Source organism: Strigops habroptila, chromosome 8 (genome assembly GCF_004027225.2).
Source record: "Strigops habroptila isolate Jane chromosome 8, bStrHab1.2.pri, whole genome shotgun sequence".
NCBI classification, from domain to species: Eukaryota; Metazoa; Chordata; class Aves; order Psittaciformes; family Psittacidae; genus Strigops; species Strigops habroptila.
The window spans coordinates 42,682,566-42,707,345 of record NC_044284.2 but is presented as its reverse complement, the minus strand read 5'-3'; the positions used below and the strand labels follow the sequence as shown (position 1 = coordinate 42,707,345).

Here is a 24,780-nt window from a genome sequence, read left to right as displayed (position 1 = left end):
AACCTTACCACAGATGAGAACTCTACACGGCGTGCTGTGGTCCACAAAGAATGGCTTGTCCAATGCTGCAGTTTCCATCTTTTACTCAGTTAAGCAGGTTTGAGTGTCAGTGCCTTTCTTACTGAGATCCCCAAATAGCTGGCACCCCCTTGCTGCAAAACACTATGCTAGGTAAAAAGTTGGAATCTGCTCATTCATACAACTAACTCAAACTAACCATCTTGCTCCTTCCTGATATCCTGTAATTGTGTGTTGCTGTCAGTAAAACTATGTAATGTAGCACTTGGCAGTTTGTCAGCACAGTGTGTCTTTGTGAGATGGTTGATTTGCCAAGGGGAAGCATCAGGCTTAATGTGTGGGAGGGCCAAATCCTCGGGTTTTCCAAGAAATGTTTTTCCACGTGGAATTTCCCGTGTCGTGGAGGGTAGGCCAGTTGAGACAATAAAAGGCTGTAGTGGAGGCAGGGGATTACACAGTCCAGACACTTGGAGCTGAACTTAATCTTCAAGTCCATATTCGGCAACTTAGCAACGGAAAGCAGTCACTGAGAAATACTACAGAGGACTTTTGCCACCTGGCCACCGCAACTACAACCTGTGAGTATAAATGGAGTACGTTTCTCTGTTTCATTGCTCAGCTAAAGGAAAATGGGACAGATGGAATTCTGTGTTGGTGTTCTTTAAAATCCGTTTACATTTAAAAGTCATCTTTATATTAAGAACTGGTTTAAAATGAATAATTTCCTGAAAATGGTAACTTTATTTAAGTCTTTGGAATAATTGTTAAAAATGTAGAAAAGATTGCATAGACAGTATTTTTTTTGAATTGTAGAAAGTCAGTGTTTGTTCTTTACAAATGTGTTCCTTTGATCTCTCACAGCCATCTGCTTAAAAGAAAAACTCTCAGAAACATGATTTGCTTATGGTTCCTATCTCTTCTTGCTTATGGTAAGTGAGTGTTCTCTGTGTAAAAAACTAATTGGATGGTAATATTAGTGTGACTGCTCTGTTCGAGCTTAGAATTAAACAGAGTTTTTGAACCTGACCTGATTAACTTGAGGCTAGGTTCACATAGGAAAACCTAGTCTGCTACGCGTTGTGTGATCAGACATAGTTTCACAGGCTGAAGTCCCTGTACTTGATGCTGACATGCCTGCTTTGAAGCTTGCCGGTTGATTGTTTATAAAACAATTGTCACTACTTTTCATGCTGGTTCAGAGATGGACAAGTTTGCAATGGTTGTAGAACTTTTGCCTCCTCTCTAGAAGAGGATATATAAACATCAGACACCAACTTTTTGACATCTTTTCATTCTAGGACTTACGCTACTGCAGGGAGTGAATGGTTGGACATACCATTATTCAGACACAAACATGACCTACAGGGAAGCAGAGCTGTGGTGCAAAAAGAGATATACTAACATGGTTGCCATTCAGAATAAGGAGGAAATCAACTATCTCAATAAATTCTTACCCTTCAATCCGGGTTACTACTGGATTGGAATCAGAAAAATTAATGAGGTATGGACCTGGATTGGAACTAACAAAGAACTGACAGAAGAGGCAAAAAACTGGGCTTCAGGTGAGCCAAATGGCAAAGGGAACAATGAGGACTGCGTTGAAATCTACATCAAAAGAGGGAAGGATGATGGAAAATGGAATGATGAACAGTGTGAGAAAAAGAAGGTCGCCTTGTGCTACACAGGTATGATGTGATAAAGGCTATTCTAGTATGGCTTTGTGGAGATGAGGTGGTGGGTGGCATGAGTTGTTTATAAGCACTTGTATGATTATCCTTGCTACAGAGCTGAGATTGTTCTTATTCCAAGAGCTGGATTGATCTCGCTTACCTTTTAGCTTCCAGAATATTATACATCTTTTGCGAGCAAATCACCAGACCTCTATAATCAGTGAAGAGAAACAGGCTCTTCAAGATGGTGACTTCCATCCCACTCTCAAGTGGGTGTCTCAGCTAGATAAGAATTGCCCTTTTGGAGGCATCTGTCTGCTGATTCTAGATCACTGGATTAGATTAGACACTTTGTGTAGAGGTGGTTAAGGCAAAAAAAAAAAATCAAAGTCAAATATTGGCCAAATTAGAGCTGTGTTGAGTTAGTGAAGAATGGACCTGTTGAGGATTTCTACCTATGCCATAGTATATTGTTTCTTTTGCATTTTAAATATTGCTGATATCTACCTGAGAACAAGTGGTCATGGAGCTTCCAGCCAATAGAATCCTTTCACTGAGAGCTAGTCTGTCAAAGGTGTTTTTTTCTGAAATCCTTTTGTGAAATGACAGGGTAATCTTACGTACTAAACCCCCTGCTTTTCTTCTGCTATGCAAAGTGCTTGTTTAATGCCAGAAAGATAAGCAAAGTGCTAGCCAGGTTTCACTAGTCGCCATTGCTGATTCTTTTAGAATTTGCTATATTTTTTCTTTTTTTTTTTCTTCCCCCCAGCTTCTTGCAACCCATCTCTCTGCAGTGGCCGTGGAGAATGCATAGAGACTATTAACAATCACAGCTGCAATTGTAACCCTGGATTCTATGGGCCAGAATGCGAGTTTGGTAAGATTACTCCATCCTGCTTTTCAGCTAGGGCAATGTTCATGCTAGCCAGTGTTCAGCATGGCTGCCTTGTCGATTTACCAGCTCAGCCAATGAGACTGACTGTATACCTGGTGTTTCTTTGAAGTTGAGAGCTGTGATCCACTAAAGAAACCTGATCATGGGAGCCTCGAATGCAACCATCCATTGCAGAACTTCAGCTACAACTCATCCTGCACAGTTCAGTGTGAGCAAGGCTATGAACCGACTGCATTGGAATCTGTGTACTGTACCTCTTCTGGGGTCTGGTCTGCCCCCATTGCAGCATGCAAAGGTGAGCTTTCTACATTATATGTACCTCTGAACTTCAGTGCTGCTCTGTTAGTTACAAACTGAAGTTCTGGCTCATTCCTTTGTGGAATTAATTACAAGATGAAAATGCTATTTTATTGCAGCACACAGGTCTCTGTTCCTGAAGAGGTGAAATGGACAGGATGAATGTTCTGGCCCTGGTCTAGATTTCCTTGTAGGGAAAATCTAGACCTTCTCTTAGTAGACAACAGGGAATGGAGATGATCTAGCTGTGAGATTGCTCACAACAGACCAGATACTCCTGAATGCAGGAATTTTTTAAGGTGTTCAGCTTAAGACGCTGTTTGAAGGAAATAGCATCAAACATAGCAGTCAAAATGGGAAAATTTTGGATTGTAAATAGTTGCTGTCATGAGCTGCAGATGAATTCATGGCCTTGCCTTAAGTGTCAGTCTCCCATGTTGAGATCTTCCCACTCCTATCTGCTTTCTGAAATGGCAGCAAAGTAAATCTTTCTAAAGCTGCTTCCTTTTAGTGGATAGGTTGCTAAGTTGCAGAAAAGAGAGATGAAAAAAACCCAAACATCCCAAACAAAAAAACCCACAAAACAAAACAAAAAAATTCCGAAAAACAGCCCTCAACTTTTTATGGTTTGCTCCAAGCTAAGCTCTGTGCTGTCTCTTATGCCTTTCAGCTGTGACCTGTCCTGTGTTAGAAGTGCCTCTTCATGGTGCTGTGAACTGCTCCCATCCCTCTGTGGAGCTCACCTGGGGTACCACCTGTGAGTTCACTTGTGAGGAAGGATTTACCCTGTCAGGACCAGCCACACTGCAGTGTGGGTCTTCTGGGGCTTGGGACAGGCAGAAGCCATCCTGTGCAGGTACCTTTCCTTATCCTGGTTCACCTGAGCACTTGGGGCTGTCAGCATTGGCATGCTGAATTCCTGAGGCATCTGTGCTGACTGCACTCGTGATCTCTGTGTTACAGCTGTGCGGTGTGAGGCTGTAACCTGGCCAGAAGAAGGTTTTGTGACCTGTGACCACACTCCTGCAGATCTTGCCTATCGCTCACGTTGTGATTTCCACTGCAGTGAGGGCTACGTTCTGGATGGCCCATCCAGTATTGAGTGCACAGCACAGGGACAGTGGTCAGAGCCAGTGCCAGTATGCAGAGGTAAGACTTATGGGGTTGGAAGTCATGAGTTAAAGCTTACAGTAGCTTGTCAAACCACGACAAATAGTCTGAAGAAACTTCCTCATTTAAGTGTAGTCAAGGAGTAACAATCATCCCCAGTGTGTTTATAGCACTCTTCATAAGCAGATCTCATGATGGGGATCATTAAGCCGCATGTATTAAAGAGGAAAGAGCAGTGCAGGATGATAAGGAACACTTGGGAACTGTGTCCCCAACACATACGATAACAGGCTTTTGAGGTGGAGTGTTCTGACAGGAACTTTATTCCCTGCACCCTAAATGGGAACCAGTGTCTGTTTGCTAGTGGACTGCATAATGCAAAGCCAGTGTCAGTATAGCTTGCAATGCTTTAGGTGCATATTTAAGGGTTCTGGCTGCACTGTGCAACATGCCAAGATCACTGTTTCCTGAGACACTGCTAGATCTGAAGGAAAGTGTTATGTCTCTGTAGGGAACAGCTTGAGGCAGGGCATGTCCTCTTGTCAGCAAAAAGAGTGTTTGTCTTGACCTGCACAAGCTAAGCTCTGTGCTGTCTCTTGTGCCTTTCAGCTGTGACCTGTCCTGTGTTAGAAGTGCCTCTTCATGGTGCTGTGAACTGCTCCCATCCCTCTGTGGAGCTCACCTGGGGTACCACCTGTGAGTTCACTTGTGAGGAAGGATTTACCCTGTCAGGACCAGCCACACTGCAGTGTGGGTCTTCTGGGGCTTGGGACAGGCAGAAGCCATCCTGTGCAGGTACCTTTCCTTATCCTGGTTCACCTGAGCACTTGGGGCTGTCAGCATTGGCATGCTGAATTCCTGAGGCATCTGTGCTGACTGCACTCGTGATCTCTGTGTTACAGCTGTGCGGTGTGAGGCTGTAACCTGGCCAGAAGAAGGTTTTGTGACCTGTGACCACACTCCTGCAGATCTTGCCTATCGCTCACGTTGTGATTTCCACTGCAGTGAGGGCTACGTTCTGGATGGCCCATCCAGCACTGAGTGCACAGCACAGGGACAGTGGTCAGAGCCAGTGCCAGTATGCAGAGGTAAGACTTACTGGGTCACAAATACAGTTTTCTTGTTACTGGATAACACACTGAAATCCATATTCCTGCAGGGTCATGGCTGCAACCTAAACTCTGTGCTGTGTCTCATGATTTCAGCTGTGACTTGCCTGCCTTAGAACTGTTCCCATCCCAAAGTCAAAAGAATTTAAAAATACAGTGTACATCTAGTGAAAAAAATAGGGCCAAAGACAGGAAAGTCCTTGATGATTCTTAACCATTTCTTTCTGTATTTCAGTTGTACAGTGTGAACCACTGAGCTCTCCTGAGAAAGGCTCTATGGATTGCTCACATGGTGCTGGGAACTTCACATACAACACAGCATGCCACTTCAGCTGTCTAGAAGGATGGATGCTGAATGGTTCTCATGTTCTTGAGTGCAGTCATTCAGGAAACTGGAGTGCAAGTCTGCCCACATGTGAAGGTATTTTACCTGTGACTAGCCACAAAAAAGGTGGCACTGGGTTTCTAGTCAGGTGATGTATGGAAGGGCGGAGGAGGTAAAAACCACCAGTGAGCTAGAACTTCTAGTGAAGTGCATGAATTAAAAAGCCCAACAGAGTTGCTCAGTATATTTCTTGAAAATAGAAGAGGGAAAAATTCCTAAAAGGTCGCAGTGAAAAACGTTGGTTTCTTATCCAAAAATAAAATCTGCAACCTTGTTTTGGGTTGTCTTGTTTGGTTTTTAATTAAAACGTGTCATGTTGAGCTTTTTCCATATGAATAAAGAAAAAAGTCTTTTCTAGAGAAACAGAACCTTGTGGGGAAGTCTGCCTTCATAAGTATGTTTCTCAGTGGAAAAGTTTATAGGTTTGTTAATTTGTTGTGATAGGTTCTTGGGTGAACTCCTCAGCCGAAAGACCTCATAGAGCTTTTCTGTCAGAGGCTGTAATTTTGCAGAAGTCTCAGCCTCGCCTTTCCATTCAGGGCTGTAAAAGCTCTGTCACTGTCCTCAGTGGGAACATCCTTGGAATTAAAATATTAACTGAAACATGAAAAATAAGATAAACTTAAGTTGTCACATGAGGCTGGAGGTGAGACAGACTCTGGTATAGCTAGTTTGTTGCCTTGCTATTGCTTTAGCAATGGGTGGGATAATTTTTAGTGTGCAGCTTTTTACCTTGTCCAGCTTTTTTACCTATGTCCAGCTTTTTACACTGGATGTGTCTTGTCTCAGCAAGAGAAAACTTAAGGATTACAAGCTGCAAGGTTCATCATGAAGTGCATAAGGAATAGGAAGAAGTAGAGAGAGCTTCAAAGACCACATATGCCTCTTGATCTCACTGAAACTTTTTCATCCTTTCAGCTTCTGAACAAGTCAGCTATATCTCTGTGGGCATAGCAGCCACAAGTGCCTCTCTGTTGTCCACAGCATCATTCCTCCTTTGGCTTGCAAGACATTTCCGAAGAAAAGGTGAGCAGTTGGATTGGGTCCACTGGATCTACATACCTTCCTGCAAAATTTACAGTGGAGGAAAAAAACCCAACTCTCCAAATCCCAATACCTTGCTTTTTGAAAAAGTGAAAATTCCCATATTTAAATTTCAAAATTATTTTCAAGAACCCTGCATATGTGCCATGTTTGTCTTCTGGATGAACATTTGAAAATCAAGTACGGTAAAAACCCACATGTTTAGAAAACAAGAATTAGGAGGAAAAAAGAAACATTTTTTTGTCGGTAATTACTGCCAGGGACAGTGAATGGGAATTTGAGATGGGGCTAATGACAGCATAGTAGTAACTGCCTGTGAGATGTGTTGCTAAATAATGGCTTTTTATCAGGTATTCTTAAATGAGAGGGTTTTTTAGTAGAGGAAAAAGTTTGCATGAGGGGGCTTTAATCTTGAAATGCTAATACCTTTTCTTACTCTTCTTGCAGCAAAGAAATTTACTCCTTCCAGGTAAGTTGTGTCTCAAAAAGCAGCATGAGCAGCACTGCAATCATTTTGCTAAAATCCATTTGATATAAACCAGTTGTCATTAAAATACTTTTCACTTCTGTTTATTATAGTAGCTGTCAGAGCCTAACCATTGAAGGTAGTTTCCAAAGTGCTGGCCAGACTGTCTAACTCCAGGTGTTTCAGGTAAGCACATGAAAGCACTGCACTCACAAATTCTCTTCCTTTTAATCACACAAGCAATCAGAGTTGTTAATTGCTGAAATAGCAGTATGTGCTTTGGGGTATCCAATATGCATCTTGGCATTGCATGAAAGTTCCTAACAAGACTGACACATTTATTGCTTTAGAAATGGTTATTCAGCTCCTTAAGGATGCTTGTGCTTACTATTCTGTCCAGCTGCATATAGTATTAAGAACACTTTTGTGTGGTTTTGCTACCTGCTGCATATAAAATTCCTCTGAAATGAGAGCAAATACAGATCTATGCCAATTTTCCAATTTATAGAAGAATTTGTTCTCTCTGCAGGAATTGAAGCCATCTTTACTTTTGTCTCAGATTCTCAGAGAATGAAACTGCATGCAAATCAGCAGCTGTCCAGATGTTTTTACCTCTTGCTGACAAGATGATTGACCTTGTGTATTGTTCAGAAATGTTGAACTCAAGCTGTCTGGTATTTCCATTGAAGACAAGCAGAGTAAAAACCTCTGGCCTGCTGGCAAAATACTGTCTACATTAAGTCATGTAGTTATCATAACTGGGAGCTTGCCATCTCTTGTCCAGGTGGTGAGCAAATGGTAAGCTGCTGCCTAAAGAGGAGGCTGGTTTCTCCTCTGGGCTACTCAAAGGTACCTAGGTGAGGTGAAGACATGCATTATTTCACATCACTTACTACACTGCTGGAGATGTCTTCTCTGGAGACATATAGATTACACTTGCGGAAACAGAATAATCAGGATAAATATTCATTGAATAGTTTTGAAACCGTTGATCTGGTTTGTTGTTGAAGTCAGTTTATTTTAAGAGGATGTCCCAGTCAAGAAATACACCTGTAGTGATATGGGCAATTATTTGGGTTTCTGCTGCATATCCCAGAAAGCTTGGGACTTTAAACTTACTTTTTTTTTTTTTTTTTTTTAATGTAATAGCACTAAGAATTGTAGTGCTTATATTAGGTACTCTGGTTTCTGAATGCAGCAAGTAGATCCGAAATGGTCTCATCCCTGTGGGATTATGCACTGTAAAACAGATGTATATGCAAATATTTAATTACATTTTTTACTGTGGATATTTCTGTGCTGTTAACTAAATGAATTACAAAATACTTGTTCTTGAGTAGGTCTGTGGTCACTGATCTGGCCCCAGGTAATTTTAAAATAATTCAGAGGTGTTTGTAAGGATTTCATGCCTGCATATTATTTACAAATACAGTGGAAGCCTGAGATATGTGTGTATGTATATTGCAAGTATGATTTATTAAACTGTTAAAGGATTTCAAATGAGAAAGTATTAAGTTATGCTTAAGTTATAATTATAAATTAAAAATCTTTGTCTTAGAAGCTGATATGTATTATCCTACCTGTAAAATTATTTAATAAAATGTTTTAAATGTAATGCTCCCTTTTTGGATATGTGCACCTTTTAAATGATTTAGGTCAGCCCTGTGGGTATGGCTTCAACAGCAGCGTTTGAGGGGTTGGGGAAAGACTGGCTAAATAGCGAGACTGTCCCTTACTCAGATTTTCATGTTTTCATAGCAGTCAAGGAAAGAGTAGCCAGCAGATGGCACTGACAGCCAGAGCTGGACCCCAACCCAGCATCCCCAGTCCTTAAAAGGAGGAGGGCTCAGCGATGTGACCCATAAAGCAGGTTCCTGGACCAGCAGTGAGCTTGGTGAGAGGCATGCTCGAGAGGGAGAGGAAAGCAGAAAGAGAAGCAAGTAGGTGATCTTGGTGCGTAGTTAAGAGTACAAATTCCTCAGCCCCCACAGATCTTTTTCAGCCCTTACTGCTGAGAAGTTAGCTGAGTGTGGGGAACATGGGCCAATAGATGAAAGCACAGCTCTGGGGATTAGCTGTGACTGCTGCGTAGGGACCTCTGCTCCACTGTTGCCAGAGGCTCAAGTATTGATGATAGCCAGCCACTCCTGTGGTCGCCCTTCCCCAACCCCTGACATAGTCAAGGAAGCTGCACTGTGGCTCTCTGTAGCTGGTGACAGGAGCCAGCCCTTGTGATAAATAATGAGGTGCATTCCTACTCTAGGCAAGACTTGAAAGAAGCCATCAGGCCTGTGAGCAGGGAACTCAATTAAGAGGTGCTGTGCCACAGTGGATAGGGCCCATTGCTGTTTATCCCAAACTGATTAAAGAACTGAGAGTGGCTGTCAGTGCTTCCCCCCTGCCTGGACAAGGTAGGGCCCAACCATGTGAGCAGATGTAGAGCAGTAATCCTTCAGGTTCCCTGAGGGGATGTAGAGATTAGCCCGAAACGCCCTGCTCTGAATCCCTGCAGGAGCTGTTTTGAGAGATAAACCACCACATGGGTCCCCCAGCCTGTCCTTGTTGTCCTTGTCCTGTCCTCTAGGTGCATGGCCCTGTAGCATCCTCTGGAGAGAGCTGCTCAGGCCACTGTGGCTCCCACATTGCTGCAGTCAGGGCAGCCCAGATTCTCCTTTCCTGACCAGAGACGGTGCTCCTAGAAGTTTTCCCTGGAGTCTTACAGGCGCTTTATTGTGAGAAAAGAGGCTATAAAATTATCCCCTATCTTTCTCAAAGTCTTCATCCCCTGTGACTTCTAGAGTGAGACGATGTTTGTGTGGAGTTAGTCCCATGTCTCTCTCATATACCCCCTAGGCCAGACAAAGACTCCCCAAAGGGGATCTCCTTCCTTGCAGTGACTTTTAGGTTACACCTGTCCTCATAATTAGTGGTAGTCCAGGGCACAGGCAAAACTCTAGCCTGTGCTTGTCCAGGTTCCTTGATTCTTAGTCCTCTTCTGGTACTGTTTTGTTCCTGCTTCAGGATATGAATTACCAGTTATGATGGCATGGGGTGTCCAGGCCTTAAGGATCTTCAGGAAGTAATTTTATTTGCAGTGGATGTCTCTGTTGCAGTGCCTGGGAACACAGCTCTTCTGTTCGCTATCTGTATAGTTCCTGTGCTGGCAAGAATGGCCATGGGAATGCTTGCTGCCAGGCAGTCATTTAGTAACTCCATCGAATCACTCCTCTGTATGGTGCTGTGCGACCACCAAAGGGCCACAAGGGGACTTTATTATTTCCTGTTGTTCCATTTCCCTTAAATTCCTCAGCTCTCCCTGGGCCTGTGGCATTGTTCAGAATGGGATCAGTGTTTTGCCTGGCATCTTATTTTGGAGCAGATGTCTGCTTGTGCCGTGACCTATGGAAGCTGTGAAGGTGACATTAACTGGGAGGCACGCATGTCCTTTCACATGTCTGCGTGTTTGCTGCTTCGCAAGGGGATGGTTTTTGTGGCACAACTTATCACATTCCTGATGAACCGAGCTACCCGGGTGGCTTTAGCTTTTTACATCTGCAGTCCGACAGACGGAGATTTGGAAACAAAATTTAACTTAAAGTCTCAGACAGGTAGTGTTTGATTTGGGGTGGGTGTTTCTGTGGCCCTTGTTGATATGAACAGTATAAGACCTACTCAAGTTGGGTTTGTGTCTTCCGTTTTCATAAGCAATTAGTCATCAAACAATCGGTCATTTACCAGGGCCTGGCTGAAGTTGCCTTCCAGAACTCCAGTTTTCAAGGGTTGGACTGGACCCAGCATTTGGCCAGGAGTTCTTCACTCATGAAGAAAAGTCACTGCTATAGACTCGAGAGACTGCACATCTTTGCCGCTCCTTGTGTGCTTTGCTGAGGACTGGCAGCAGGAGATTTGACACAGCAGCTCCCACAGGAGTCGGTGTCGTGATCAAGTCACTAACCTGCTCAGCTCCTGCTCTGGGAGCTGTCAGAGGATATTAGGGCCAGGAAGCTGCCAGGCTGCAACATACAGTATCTGTGCAATGCAACACACTCAAGCCTCTGTGAGTCTGGTTTCTGTCCCGAGTCTTGCTCCTGTTCGGATTCCTCTGGTTCTTGCAGGAGGCTGGCTACGTCTGCTTGGCTGGAGAATGCTCCTAATGTGTGGCTGGTGGTGGGTATTTGTTAAGGAGTCTTCAGCCTATAGACCTAGAGGAGCAAGTTGCTGTGGTGAGCTCTTGGTCAGGGACAGAAAGGTCCACAAGATTGCTGCTTCCTGGGAGCCATAACTTACATCAAATGAGAAATACAGCATGTGTTTGCCCATGGACAGGCATCCTCCTGTTTGTAGTGGGCAGCAGAGCTTGGTGAAGGGCAGAAAAGCGGGCAGCAGAGCCCAGCCTGTCATAGCATTTGCACAATGGAGCTCCCTAGCCTGGTTTACAGCCTCTCTTGTGCACACCTGTAGGGAGAAACAAACAAAATTGCAGGTTAGATTTGACCAGTGGAGTCAAAACTTTCTAGATGGTTATTGTTCCTCACCTGGCACTATTAAATCTCACTGAGAAGGGAGGCAGACATGGCCAGCATAGTTCAGCTGTGGCTCCAGTGGTGAGAAAGAAATCCACAGCCCAGAAACCATTTCCACAGCTGCTGATGGCCAATGCTTTTTGCAGCTCAGGAAGGGTGCTGCCAAGAACAGGACAGCATGCAAAAAGCACAAATGCCTCCTCAGCAAGGCAGCAGATGCCCCCGGACAGCTGCCAGCAGGTTTTCTACCTGCCTTCTACTTCAGGAAAGGACATTCCCTGAAAGGCCCAACAGTTGCTTTGACTTTCAGCCTGGGACAAGTGGGGCCTTCATCAACTTCTCGCCTCACCAGCTGCCATGAAAGCAGCAATGGCAGGTGTGAAATTGCAGGTGACTTGCTTGCTTCTGGCACTCCAGTGCTGTCATTTTGGGCTTTTGACAGCCTCCGAGTGGGCAGGAAGAGGGAATCACACTGAATCCATGCTTTCTGGAGCAGGTCTTTGGTCATAGAGCATTTGGGGGGGGGGGGGGGTGGAAGGAAAAGGGTTAAAAAGGAGACAGGAAACACTTTGTTCAGGGCTTATTCCACAGAATGATTTCTGGGAAAGGAGGGGCTACAATCAGGCAGGATGTATTCACTTTGGGATCTTGGGAAATCAAACCAGCCTGGCCTAAACCAAGAGGAAAATACACCACAGCCCACTCTGAATGAAACAACAGCTTCCCCCTTCGCCTTATCTTGTGTTAGTGCAAACAATCCAGATAACATAAAAATCAGACGACATGAAATGGTGGCTTCACATGAACAACCAAGGTATCCCATGGGAAATGGTATGGTTTGAGCAGAAAGACAGCGGGGATAGTCCTAGGAAGCCCTATCCTAAGATAGAAAGGGCCCTCTCTAGTCCTCACTGTAGTTGTTCCTCCTCCCTTGCCCCAGTTGGTACCAGGGACCCCAGTTTGATCCCTGGTGGGGGAGCAGGGTATGCTGTGTGTGTCACAGAGCTGTTCCCAGACTGGAGTCTGATGTGGATGGCCCCCAAAGGCAGCAGAGGAAGTCTCTGTAGATGAGTTAGGAACTGATGGGCCATTTAATGGAGAATGGAGAAGCTCTTTACTACTTCACAGCTAATCACTTTCGACCAACAAACCCCTGCAAACAACCAGATGTAGGGAGGTTCTTCTACTCTGTCAAAGGCACTTGTGGAGAAAAAGTGACCTGCGCCAGTAACCTCTTCCGACTAAAGGCAGAGGATTTGGCTGAAGCTGTTGACAGTAATAAAGTAGTCATCATGGAGTCATGCAGGAGGGAGCAGGGAGACAGAGGGATGAACAGCTCCATCTCTGTTTTGCAAGACACTTCTCACTTACCACTTGTGCTCTTCTCCCTGGCTTTTTTGGTGGGTACAGGGCTTGGGGTAGAGGTGAGGGCCCTCGCCACGTGCCATTGGAGGAAAGAGTGGCAGTTTGCATTGTGTAGGCAATTGGTAAAGCCACAGTGAATTCTGCATGCGCTGCTCGGACATGCAGAGTTTGCTTAGGCTGGTGGTTTATTTGCATTAATGGCAGGCCAGCCATTCACCTGAATGCATTTGTCACTCTGCTCTTTTGAACTGGGGCAGCTGGATGTTACTGCTGAGGTCAGTACAGATCGATCTGATTAATTTTCTTTTCCCCTTATTACCTCATTCTTCAGGAATATTCAGCACCCTGTTTAATTCGCCCTGCCTGAGTACAGGGTTTCCGTTCTGGTGTAAAATCCCACCTGATGTGCCATGAGGAGGCCACTCAGGACATTAAAAACTCCATGCCTTTCCTAAAATTGAGTTTAAAACCCAGACTTTAAAAACATACTGGACATAAAAAGTTTCTTGTAAAGTGACTGTAATTACTTACAAACAAGCTTCTGGTTCACTGAATTCATCTAAGTGCTGCAAAGAAGTCATAGAGAGATCACCCTTTTCTGACGACTGCAATTCATTCAGTTTGCCTGAATTAAATTCAGAAGTGGTTCCTTTAGGTGCTGACAAAAGCGTTTCAGATGCTGCCAGATGAAGTTAACAGCATGCACACACGTGTGCCCATGCACCCACACACAATGGGTCAGTCAGTGCTTTTGCCACTTTTGCTTCCTGTGTGTGCTTTCCTTGCACACACAGAGGGCAGATTTTGGTTCTCAGCCCATTAAGTGGTGAATGATGCTTTGAGACATCCTTCCCTGTCTGCTAAGCGGGAGCGAGTCTTGCAGGTCAACCTTTTGGTGGCAGAAATTGGTGACAGAGACTCTGTGGACTTCTAAAAAACTTTATTCATGTTCCTGCATGAGCAGGGGAAATGGAGATTGTTGCAAACAGCAGACGGATACTCTGCCCTCTTGTTGGCACTGAAGTGTAGCTCCAGAAAGTGATTCTGTCTTTGAGAAATGCACTGTGCAAGGATGAACCATCTGTATTGGAGGATTTTGGGGAACATGGACTCCCTTGGACTTTGCAATGAGCAAATCTAAGTCTGAAGAGCAGGTTTCTCCCTGAGCTTGCATCTGAGGAAAGAACTTGTCAGAGGATCCTAAGAAATAGGATTTGAGGAGCCCTGATAAGTCACCTACCCCAAGCCCCTGTCTCAGGGCGAATAATACCACAGGTGGACATTTGTGCTGTGGACCCTGTGCAAAAAGCAGGGACTCTGTGAAAGGAATCTGGGTGGTTCTCAGTGCAGTAGAACCCCACGTCTGCAGGGTGCAGAGGTCCCAGACAATGGGGTTGATTTGGTGTCTGAATCCCTCTGGCTATTTCAAAAATCCCAAGCTGGGGCTATTAGCTCTTCTAACATCATGGTTGTAGCCTGGAAAAATGAGCACTTAGTTTCCCAGCACTGCTGACAGCTAAGTCTGCCTTGTATCTAAAACAGAATCGTAGAATCACAGAATCATTTAGGTTGGAAAAAATCTTTAAGATCATCAGGTCCAACTGTAACCTAATGCTGCCAATTCCCACTAAACCAGGTCCTGAAACACCCTATCTACTCATGTTTTAAATACCTTCAGGGATGGTGATAGAATGATACTGAACTTAGAGAAGAGCTTTGGTACCTTCCCAGGAAGAGCAGAGGACCTGTACCAGGTGAAAAACTACATGTCTTGTTCTTATCCTCCTGCCCTCTCTATTTGCTGCTGGATATGAGGCCAAACAGGCCTTTGCTCTGATCTGGGATAGCCATCCTTCTGTTCCAACATCTGGAGTGGGAAAATCTAAGCCTTCAGGATGTTTGGATGCTGTGGGAACAGGTGTAATAGGGGACCTAAAAAAAAACCAGATCAGAAAACATATGGGACTGCCCTAGCTCTTAATTAACCTAATTGCTGTAGCTTCCTTGAAGGTCTGCATGGTTCCCTAGCATGTTGTTTCCAGTGCAGTCAACCACCAGTCCCTGCGATAGAGTGTAGGCACATTAATATTATCTGCAGCCCCTTCCTTCCCAGAAGGGGCCCAGCAGGCCAGACCACCTCCATAAAATCCAACTGGTGGGCTCAGGTCCTCATGCCTAGATGTGCAGCCCACCCCTCCAGAGACGTGCTGTAGGCTTCTCTGGAGAGAGAGTGGGGGTGAGGGCTCAGTTTCGAATGCTAGCAAGGGTTATTACAGCCCAGCGATTTGACTTGTCTGCCTGTCCTCCATCAGAGGATGTTACTTGGTGATTGCTGCTGCAGGGGCAATGAGTCATTCAGGCTGCGGGTGGTCAGCTGATAAATATATTGAGCCAGCTCACCTGCATGTTCGATGGCACAGTAAACCCACTAGATATTTATAAAAAGAAATTGTATCCTGACTGGTAAAAAGAGAACACTCTATTTGGTTAAAGAGCACAATTGGGCTTTAGTGCTTTCTTCAGGACTTCAAAGCAAGAGAAAGGGTAGTCAAGAATCTTTACTAACCTCTTTTGATAGTCAGACAATAAGTTTTTTTCACTTCAGAGTCACTCTTCCCCACTGAAAGTGTTTGGAGAACAAAGTCACTCCCAGTTTAGTTAAACATTTGTCTTTTCATGGCACTGAATTGTAAATAAAGCTGTTGTCCTAAAAATACTACAGATACCTCAAATATTCCCGAGGTTCAGAGATGATATCCACTAACGACAATCCGTATGTTGTGCTGCAAACTGAAATTTGAAATTGCTTGTCCAGATGTCTGGTATAGAGCATTGCAGCTGGCCAACCTGCTCTTTGTAAGGAAGCAGCTATTCCCACATATGTGTTTTACTCCAGCAGAGCCTGGATACTCTCTGAAGCTCAGGGGCTGGAGACTTGAAGCACAGCAGAAGGAGCTGCCTTGAGAGATGCAAAGATGCTACTGAGTGAGGAGCGAGAGTGCAGTATCTGATGTGGGCACATCTTGCCTGGCCAGCCAAGCCAAATATTTATCACCTTTGGATTCATTGTGCTGCCCAAAAAGCAAAACAGACGTGTAGTAGTGTTGGCAATCCCTGTAGGAACCTCCTGTCTGCCAGATTCTCTCTCCCTGCTCTCCCAGCAGGTGCCAGCTGGGTTTTTGCTTTCTTTCATCCTATGACCATGTTTCATCAAAGCAAGCACAGTCAGGGGTTGCAGAGCCCAAAGGCTTACTAAAATTAGGCCTGATCTTTGGTCCTATTTGTAAGTCATTTCTAGGCATGGTGACATCTGACATACAGACTGGCTAAAATCAGGGTTTGCAAGTCCTAAGTGCAGCTATGTTTGTATTATTGTTTGCAAAGTCCTTTGGAGCAGCTGTGTGCCTGTTTGTTAGAACAAAACAGCAGCACACAGTGAAATAGATTTCGACATAGACCAAGCAACCTACGCTATCAAACTAGCTGACAAAGGAGGATCATGGGAGAAGCACTGTGGCTGTGATTTTGACACAATCATACCATGTTCATACAGTCCTCATGACTCAGTGCTGGAGTCACACAGATTCACTGTGGAGATCTCTGGGCCTTCTGCAAAAGCAACGAATGAACAAGATGCTAAGTCCCCATTAAGTTAATGAGGCTTAAACAAATCCTTCATGTTCAATGTAGTGGTTTGTGTTTTAGTGGGTCTGGATCTTGCTAATGCTTCTCTTTCCCCTTCTTTCCATCAGAGCTACTTAAATAGCAGTGGTTAATAAGGAGAAATTAGGAACAGCAGTTCAAACCCCAAAGTGTGACTAGGATAGGTATTTGGAATGCCTGTATGAAATACCTTCAAAGAGGTGATGAATATACAGCAGAAGGAAGGAGAGAGAGTGAAAAGTGTGTTTTGTGCCTGTTTTTACTCTTAGCTCAAGTGTGGTTTTGAATGAAGAGGAACTGCTGATGTTGTGTCTCTGGTTTGGCTGATTGCCTAACATGCCGTGGAAATCAGTGCCTATTGGTAATGCCATTACCATACTTCGGCTAGAAGAGCATTAGTTCGACTGGATCTGAAAAAACAAATCATCCCAATCCTGGTCTGCTCGTTGGGCAAAAAATTTGGTCTTGTTCAGGTCTTCATGAAGACCCAAATGGCCAGCAGTGCTCCACTGGGCCTGTGCTCAACCTGCCTGCTGCAAAATGGGTTTCTAAATGGCACGAGCCAAAGCGAAGCCAATCTCATTTTGCAGCAGTCTGGGTACACCCAAGATACTCCTCTGGTGCAGAGTGCTCTGTTTTCCTTTTCCCTGCTACATGGTGTCCTCAGTATGCTGCAGCTTATCAGAAGGAAGGGCGTGTATGGGATGTGCCATGCCCCAGGATGGGGATGGAACTCTGGTCTAGGATATTCTTGTGGGAGCTGAAGGGATGCAAGTTCAAAATAAATAAATGAAGGTGATTCTTTACTCTTCATTCACCTGTCCTCAAGAATGCTCACCCAGCAGCTCCCTCCCTCCCAGGGAGAAAAAGGGGAAATTGTGGTGGCAGCTCTGGCTTGGGGTAAGGGCCAGCTTCTGAAATGGGCTGCTCCTAGACTGTTTGGAGCTTTATAGGCCAAACTCAACATCTTAAACTTCACCTGAAAACAAATTGTCAATCAGGCTTAATGAACACACTCCCAGGAAGCTTTGCAAGGTATGCTTTTGTTGCAGCTTTGAGTATAAAGGTCTACAGCCTCTCATTTGATGAACAGACAACAGCATTTTTTTCCCTCCTAAAAAGGTTTCCTTAGAAATGGATCCACTGCTGAATCCCGAGTCTGCCTGGCATATTCGGGGGGACATCTGGCATAAATTCTTCATTATTAGATTACATTAGTTGCAGCAATAATCATTCACATGGGATTATTACATCCAAGCTTGTCTCATTGCCTTTATCCTTTCACACATTGTCTTTCCTGGTTCCCCTTCAAAGGGCTGTTGTGAGTCTGTGTCGGAGCAAGAAATTAACTTGTTAGTAATTTATGCATCATTTCCTCCAGCCACATGTATTTAGGGCAAGATCAATAAGATATAATAAGGAAGCGGGTGGGTATTGTCACCATGGGGCTGAAATAATTCCTTTCTATCACTGTAAATCCTTCCCTCACATATGAAAACCTGCAGTCCTGTCCATCATTAGCTTATTTTGGTAGACTGTATCAACAGAACACTGATTCGGCTCCTTTGTGTGCTTGTAGAGTTCGTGTCCTGCTACTTCTGCTCGCAGCCACACGAAGTTCTTTGAGTGGAGGTTTAAGGTTTTGAAATACCAGTGTTTCATAGCCCTTCTTCTGGCTCCCGCCCTGTAATTAAAGCCATGCCACCTAACACTGGAGATTTGTTTCTGAAGTGGTTCCATGCTTTGGCAGCTGCTGCGGTATGTTAGGTCTGAGAAAGGGAAAGAGATAGCAAGATGGATCCAAGCATCACAGCTCAGGGCAAGAAATCTTGCTGCTTGTGGGAACGGGGGAGGCAAACCTGAGTGGATCAGAAATGTCAGTGGCAGGTTTGAGAGGATCTGGAGTCCTTGACTAGTGATCTGACTGGTGGGCAGCCCTTCCTGGGTGAAAACAGGGAAAAAAAGGAGGAGTTTGGCTCCATCTTGCCCACGGCAGTGTTAGGATGTAAGAGGGGCAATACTTGTGGGGAGAAGAGACAGCAGACAGAGCATGCTGGATTTTTATTGCTCCTAAAGAGGCCCAGAGTTGATGCCACAGGGCATCTTTCCATGTCTCTTTTCGTACCTTCTGGCTCCAATCCAGACTACTCTGCAGGGTTTCAGCTCCATGAGAACTTGAATTTGAGGAATTTGTTGCAATTGCAGGTTAAGAATTTCCTGAAAGTGCAAGAAAAAACAAACTGGCAGCTCAGCACCACTGCTACTCTGCCTGCCTGAACTCCCTGCGGCTGTTTCTCTGGTGATAGATGTGCCGGCAGTTGGCACTGGTGTGGAAGGGGCTGTGGGCTCACTTGGCTTTAGCAATGCTCTGTCTTCTGATCTAAGGGGATTACAGCAACGCAAAGGCTCCAATTTCTGAAAGTCTCTGGAAGAAGTCTTGCAATCACTCTCCACCCTGAGACCTGCATATTTTGTTGGTATAGATGTAGAGAAATCTGGGAGAGGGAGGTGATTAAAAACCTCTAGCAGGTCTGACTTGCACCCCAGAGCAATATTCTTTGTGCGGTTGTGCTGGGCCAGGCAGCACACAGTGTTCCGGATGGGGCAGAGAAGTCAGAGCAATCCTGCCCTCCACAACCCCGACGATGTAGACACAGCCTGAAGGGGAACACAGAGGAGACAAGATCCTGAGATTATCAGTGCAGATGGGAGAGAGGAATGTCGTTTGCTTGTAGCTTTTCTCAGCAGGACTAGCAGAATTCAAACATGGAGAGAAGGAACAGGCAGACACTCATGCGTGGTTTGAGAGTGTGACAGAGATAAAGAAGCTCAGGAACAAATTCAGAGGCTCTAACTTCAGCACAAGAAAAACTGGTCACAGCACCGGTTGCATGTCTTCTGAAAGCCTTCTAGAGACAAGGGCCTGTCCAGGTCATCTGCAAGCACTAGTGATGCTGCTCAGGAATGCATACAGGACATTGCTCCCTTGTCACCTGCCCCATGGTCCTCACTCGGCTTCAGTGAGGCAAAATCCAGCTATGTGTGGTCTCCACTGGAGTCCAGTGGTGATGTGGCTAACACTACCACCTTCTTGAGAGCAAAGTTTGTTATAAGAGAATGTGGGTAGGCTTGCAGATGAGAGAAGAAAGACCAACTGGCACAGAGAAGGAGGAAAGCAGATCTAAGACTGATGCTCAGGCAGGAGGGCAGTTGTTTGCTTGGTTTCATTCCTTTAGGAGCTGGGATTAGAAAAGAAATCACTCCCAAGAGATGCTTTCCAGCATAGCCATTTCAGACCAACTCCTTTGCCTTGCAGGGCCTTTCCCAGGCAGCCTGTGCAGCCAGCCCTCCCCCTCGGCATTGCAACATCTCCAGCTTTCCAAAGAGACAGGAGCCCAAACAGCAAACACAGGAAACCCCAGCCCTGGTCAAGGTCTGGGGGGTAAATTTGTAACTTAGCACAGATTGCGAGGATGCTGCTTTGTAACATGTAAACAGTCATTTCTTCCTCCAACAGGCCAGCACAGCTGAGAGAGCTGATCGCAAACCTCCCTTCATGGTTGAATCTGCTGAAGAGACAGGACACAGGTTGGAAATGCAGCCGGGCACACAGTCTTATTCCCTGGAGACGGGCTCCTTCCCTCACTTCTGTAAGTCCTTGCCCTGACCCTGTGCAGATCGGCTGTGCTGAGCAGCAGTGCGGGCTCAGCTGCGGGCTGGGTAGCTGTGTGGAGGGGTGGCAGACACCGCTGTGGCCATTGCCAAGAGCCGGGGGGGTTGCCCAGCCTCCTGGGCATGCTACTCCTATAGCAATAGGTGCCAGCTGAACGGAGCCTTTATGTGAGTTTAACTCAGGCTCAGGTTTTGGAAAGAAGCCCTCATAGCACTGTGCTGTTCTCTCCACTGCAGGAGGGAAAGTTCAGTTCAGACACTGGGACAAGCTATTTCACAGGAGTGGCAGCTTTATCTCTGGTCTGATTTGGGACAGGAAGATGGTCAAGATGAGCTTGACAGGTGTCTTCCAGACCTGTTTTCTGTGAATCTGTGCTTTCCTCCTGCAATGGAGGGGAAAAAAAGTGTTCAGGGTGTGGAAAGGGATACTGCATTTATGGGTGAGGGTTGTGATGGCATATGCTAGAGGAGTTCTGGAGATCAGCTCATAAAAGTTAATGAAAGACAGGTGGAAGTTACATGTAAAGCTAGTCAAGAATTTTCCATGGGAATAATACTTTTTTAAAGGGATGTTTCTCCAAAAACTCTCCCTGGGTAAATACTGATTTTGTCAAATATATTAAATATGTGCATGTATGTACAGAGAGAGAGCATTCCAGTGGGAAAATGCTATAATAGTCTAATTAATTTCAGATCTGTTTGAACCTAGTTTGTGTTTTGACCTGACCCAATGTATTTCAACCTGTCCCAGTGTGTTTTGCTACCTCTTCTGAATGTGAGCTCTTTGCAATATATGTATGAAATATTGTGACCAAAAGGAATATATTTACCTTTTTATATTTCCAAGTCACATAAAGTTTAAAACAGCAGCTTCTCTGGCTGCTTTCTTAGTAAATATGTCACATATCCATATCTATATCAAGTTTGATTATCATCAGCTGATACACTATTTGTCTGATTCCTGTATATCAGGTAAACCAGTGGCACAACACTGGAATTGATCCAGTCAGATGCAAAATAACTTTTGCACCAGGGGCTGAACCCTGGAATTGAAACCCAACTGTCTTGAGCAGATCAGACGGCTGGAGGGACTGTGGAGAGGGCAGGGATTGCTACCAAAAGGCCAGGAGATGTTGACTGAGTGCAAAGAGGTAGGCAGCATGCTGAGATGACAAGGTAACAGGCAGTAGGTAAGCATTTGCTGGCTCCGGATTGGGCTTGCAGTGAAGTTGCTTTCTCCTTCTCTCTGTGCCCTTCCCTCTGCTGCACAGACCATGGCTAGTACATTTCCCCTGTGGCAGAACCCATGTCATAACTGGGACATGGAAGAATCATTGTAAGTTTTAAAAATTCCTTTTTTTTTTTTTTTTTTATAAGTACTCCAAACCCTCAAAACACCTGACTCTAAAGTGCTCCCAGGGTCAAACTCCATCAGTTCTGGAAGATTCCCTAGCTTTTTACTGGGGTGACTCACTTTGTACATGAGAAACTGCCAGCAAATGCCTGGATGCCTACAGCCCTGTTTCTTACAGAAACTTGATCAGATAGGTGTGCATGGAAGTAAAGGACAGAGAGAAAATTGTGTTCTAGTCTCAGAGATCTAAAGAGCTGATCTGGGTCATGAGAGCGAGAAAGGCATCCATCCCACCAGCCTTCTCTCATCCCTCAGGACAAAGGAAGGCTGCACAAGAGCTCTGCCTGGTGTTCAGCTCCAGACTGAGTTTCAGCCCTAGTCCCCAGACCCTGTTGTCTGGAAGTGATCTGCAAAGGATTTGTCACCAGCTGTAGCCAACAGAGCCCAGAGTTGAAGTCTAGCATGTGCTGCCAAAACCAGCTTGCAGGTACTCACAGGTTAGCCCCTTCCGCTCTGCATCTGTCAATAAAGCGAGCATCCTTCCCATCCTGACTTTTCTCAGCTGACCTTTTTAAGCACAGTTGCAGGTTCTGCCCAATCTTCCCTTTGACAGCTCTGAAGATTTATTCTGAACTTTGCTGAGGCAATTGGTTTATGGGAGAGGTCAGCAACCTTTCATGGGTGCAGAGCTGGCCTGCCTTCCTTTTCTTCAAAGACAAGCTCACGCACACCTGAAACACTTGCAGGGAGCTGGGAGAAGCTGCCTTTACAATGGATGCGATGGCCCCCTTCCAACAGGGTACTTGGGGGTGGCTTTTGCATGAGAAGGAAACTTCTTTATTGAAGTCAGGGAGCTGGCAAATCAGAGGTGACTGAAACAACAGGAATAAATCCTACTGCAATTTTTGTGTAACTCCAGTGACATTCTAGGGAGAAGACTTTTTTGCTGGGCCTACTTCTTCCAGCAGAGAGGAGACAGTAAAAGCCCTTAGATTAGCTGATAAGGAGGTTTCTCCTAGTCTAGACCTAGAGTGCTGTAGCAGGCATTATTGCAGTAATAGCAGAAGCAGAAAGGGTGGGGGGTGTTCTTTGAAAGTTTTTTGAGTCTCCTCTTGATCTACACTTCAGCTGAAATCCCAAGTCGAGCTGCCCAAGGGCTTTTTTACTCAGAGAGTGAGGCTCGAAGGGGGTTTGGAGTTAGATGTATCTTCTCTCGCTGTAGAGAAGTAGCTTACTGGGGTGTTTCAGGAGTTGAGCTAGAAGTCCTCACCAGTTATGTGATGCTCTGCTCTTCCCATAAGTTTCTTGCGTGTGCTGAGCAATAGCCTACTGCTAAGCAGGAGGTGCGTCTCTAGGGAGGTGTGCTGGGCTGCCCTTGAGAAATAGGGAGGACAGAGAGCAGGGTGTTATCTCAAGGTTCACCCACATGTGACAGTAATGGCAGAGGGGAAGTCTCTGGAAAACTGCAGTAATGCAATAAATGAGAACAAACCTGAATGTGCCAGGATTGGGGGGTTGGGGGGAGGGCAGTGTGGTGGAGCAGTGCATTGTTGTGCCCTGCATCACATAAGTGTGACCCTGAAAAAGCCAAGCAGCAGCATGGTGGCTCTGACGTGCCGGGACGTCAGTGCCTGCTCTGTCCTTGAGTTGGTGGCTGCTGGGCACAGCTCTGTCCTCAGATGGGCCCTGCTCCCTGTTGGTTTTCTGCAGTGCTCTTGATTGCTTTCTTGTTAAGGCTCTTCAACAGGAAGCCTTTGGCATGATTCTGGCAGAAATTGCTCTCACCGTGGCTTGCCTCTTCTGCGCTTTCTCCAGAAATGTTGTTGGATCCTGAACAAGACGTTTTGGGGCCAGGTGCTGGATAGCCCATTACCTGTGAGGAGTGTCACAGGTGGTGGCTGTGTTGTGGGAAGGCCAGGCTGCCTCCACACGTGACTGGCAGAAGTCCTATGCCGTGTGGAGTTTTACAAGGGCTTTAGTTCTAATTTTTGGCATGAGTTACATTACTCATTTATATTTATATATATGTATTTATTACTAGAGTAAAGCATCTGTTTTCAGTGCTTTGAGGAAGAGATTTATTACACTGCAAATCTACTTGGAGAAGCTGTGTTCAGAGACTGAAGGAGGCTTGGGCGTGGATTCTCCTGTCATTGGCAGCAGCCCTGCTGGGCTCGAGGGCACGAAGTTGAAGTGCACAAGCAATCTGGGTTTCCTTCTAAAAATAAACAAGATCTGAGTTTACAGTCCCTCAGCACCCTGTGGAGTATGTGATATGTCTGCTGCAACCCAGAGCAGATGAAATCAGCTGGGGAGTTTGGCTGTTTTGAGGTGCAGGCTCACTCTTTTCACCTTGGGTCCATCTCCTTGGGATCCCCAACTGAAAGAAAGGCATCAGAGCAAAGATGGCTTGGGCTAAGTGCTGGGGCCTGTGCTTTCTGGTCCTTGCCATAGGAGCCAGCAAGGTTACAGGAGGATACAGCAGTGTTCTGGGAGGAAGGCTGCCTCTGCGTCTGGCTGGCCCTGGGGGCAGTGAAGGGGTTAAAGCCCAGCCGTTCTGCCCAATCAGTCTGGTTTGCCTGTAATAACCAATTAACAAAGTGTAATTGTGCAAATCCATATGTGGCAGTAATTACCAGGGAGATTAATGGATTCCTTCCTTTCTAAGCAGACCACACCACAGCTTGCCAGAGTCCCCCCACCACCTGAAAGGACTTGGTGAGGGGGGGAAAGCAGGAGCTGCTCTTCCCTGGACGCTCTGTGATGAAGCCAAACAGACAGGGAGGCCCTGTGGGAACTGCCCAGTTCTTGTTTAAATACTCCTTTTCATCTTCCTGCATTTCCTTACATACAGCCCACTGCTCCCTGGCTCAGACTCGGCCTCCTGAGGACAGTTTGTGCTCAGCCTGCCCGGTCCAGACTGCCATGTCCCTGCCCTCCCCATTGTCCATTTATTCCCTGCTCTCCTTTCCCCTGTTTAGCACTAATTGCTGCACAATATGGCGTTTGTTTGCCCTTTTGTAGCTTTGTTATTTTTGTTGCAATGGGTAATCCAGCAAACTGTTAAAGGCATACACAAGGCGAGGAGGGGACAGCAGGGTGCTCGGGGAAGGTTTTCAAGCCAGGCAATGGGGTTGCATTTGGGAGATGGCAGCTTGCAGGCAGGCTGGGCCTGCCACATCCTTTAGGATGGGTTTTCTTAGGGTTAT

General features: G+C 45.6%; 2 protein-coding genes and 1 long non-coding RNA gene across 10 annotated transcripts in view; 2 read left to right on the top strand and 1 right to left on the bottom strand.

Moving 5' to 3' along the window:
* The first annotated feature begins 128 nt into the window (after window positions 1-128).
* Window positions 129-8,907, top strand: SELE (selectin E). Of its 7 annotated transcripts, none has more exons than XM_030495768.1 (13): window positions 801-947; window positions 1,317-1,703; window positions 2,458-2,565; window positions 2,693-2,878; window positions 3,551-3,736; window positions 3,844-4,029; window positions 4,600-4,785; window positions 4,893-5,078; window positions 5,335-5,520; window positions 6,403-6,510; window positions 6,976-6,997; window positions 7,111-7,180; window positions 7,524-8,907. In XM_030495768.1, exons 1-12 carry the CDS (start codon window positions 911-913, stop codon window positions 7,163-7,165), a joined length of 1,833 nt encoding a protein of 610 aa, XP_030351628.1. In that variant the 5' UTR covers window positions 801-910; the 3' UTR covers window positions 7,166-7,180; window positions 7,524-8,907. The 7 variants fall into 7 exon arrangements, 5 of the variants coding, with proteins under 5 accessions (XP_030351626.1, XP_030351628.1, XP_030351627.1 ...); XM_030495767.1 differs by having other exon boundaries at window positions 7,108-7,180; XM_030495766.1 differs by lacking the exon at window positions 7,524-8,907 and adding an exon at window positions 129-596 and having other exon boundaries at window positions 880-947; window positions 6,403-7,389.
* LOC115612002 lies at window positions 1,244-13,685 on the bottom strand. The gene is made up of 3 exons (XR_003992845.1): window positions 13,673-13,685; window positions 8,321-8,325; window positions 1,244-1,324 (listed from the first exon to the last, which is right to left on the bottom strand). It is a non-coding gene; the product is annotated as an uncharacterized LOC115612002 (long non-coding RNA).
* A 6,361-nt stretch (window positions 13,686-20,046) lies between these two features.
* The window catches only part of RXRG (retinoid X receptor gamma), a 38,971-nt gene continuing 34,237 nt past the window's right edge, over window positions 20,047-24,780 (top strand). For both annotated transcript variants that reach the window (XM_030495877.1, XM_030495878.1), the window contains exon 1: window positions 20,047-20,195. In XM_030495877.1, the coding sequence (XP_030351737.1) occupies window positions 20,102-20,195 (94 nt within the window). In that variant the 5' untranslated portion in view covers window positions 20,047-20,101. The remainder of the gene's footprint in view (window positions 20,196-24,780) is intronic.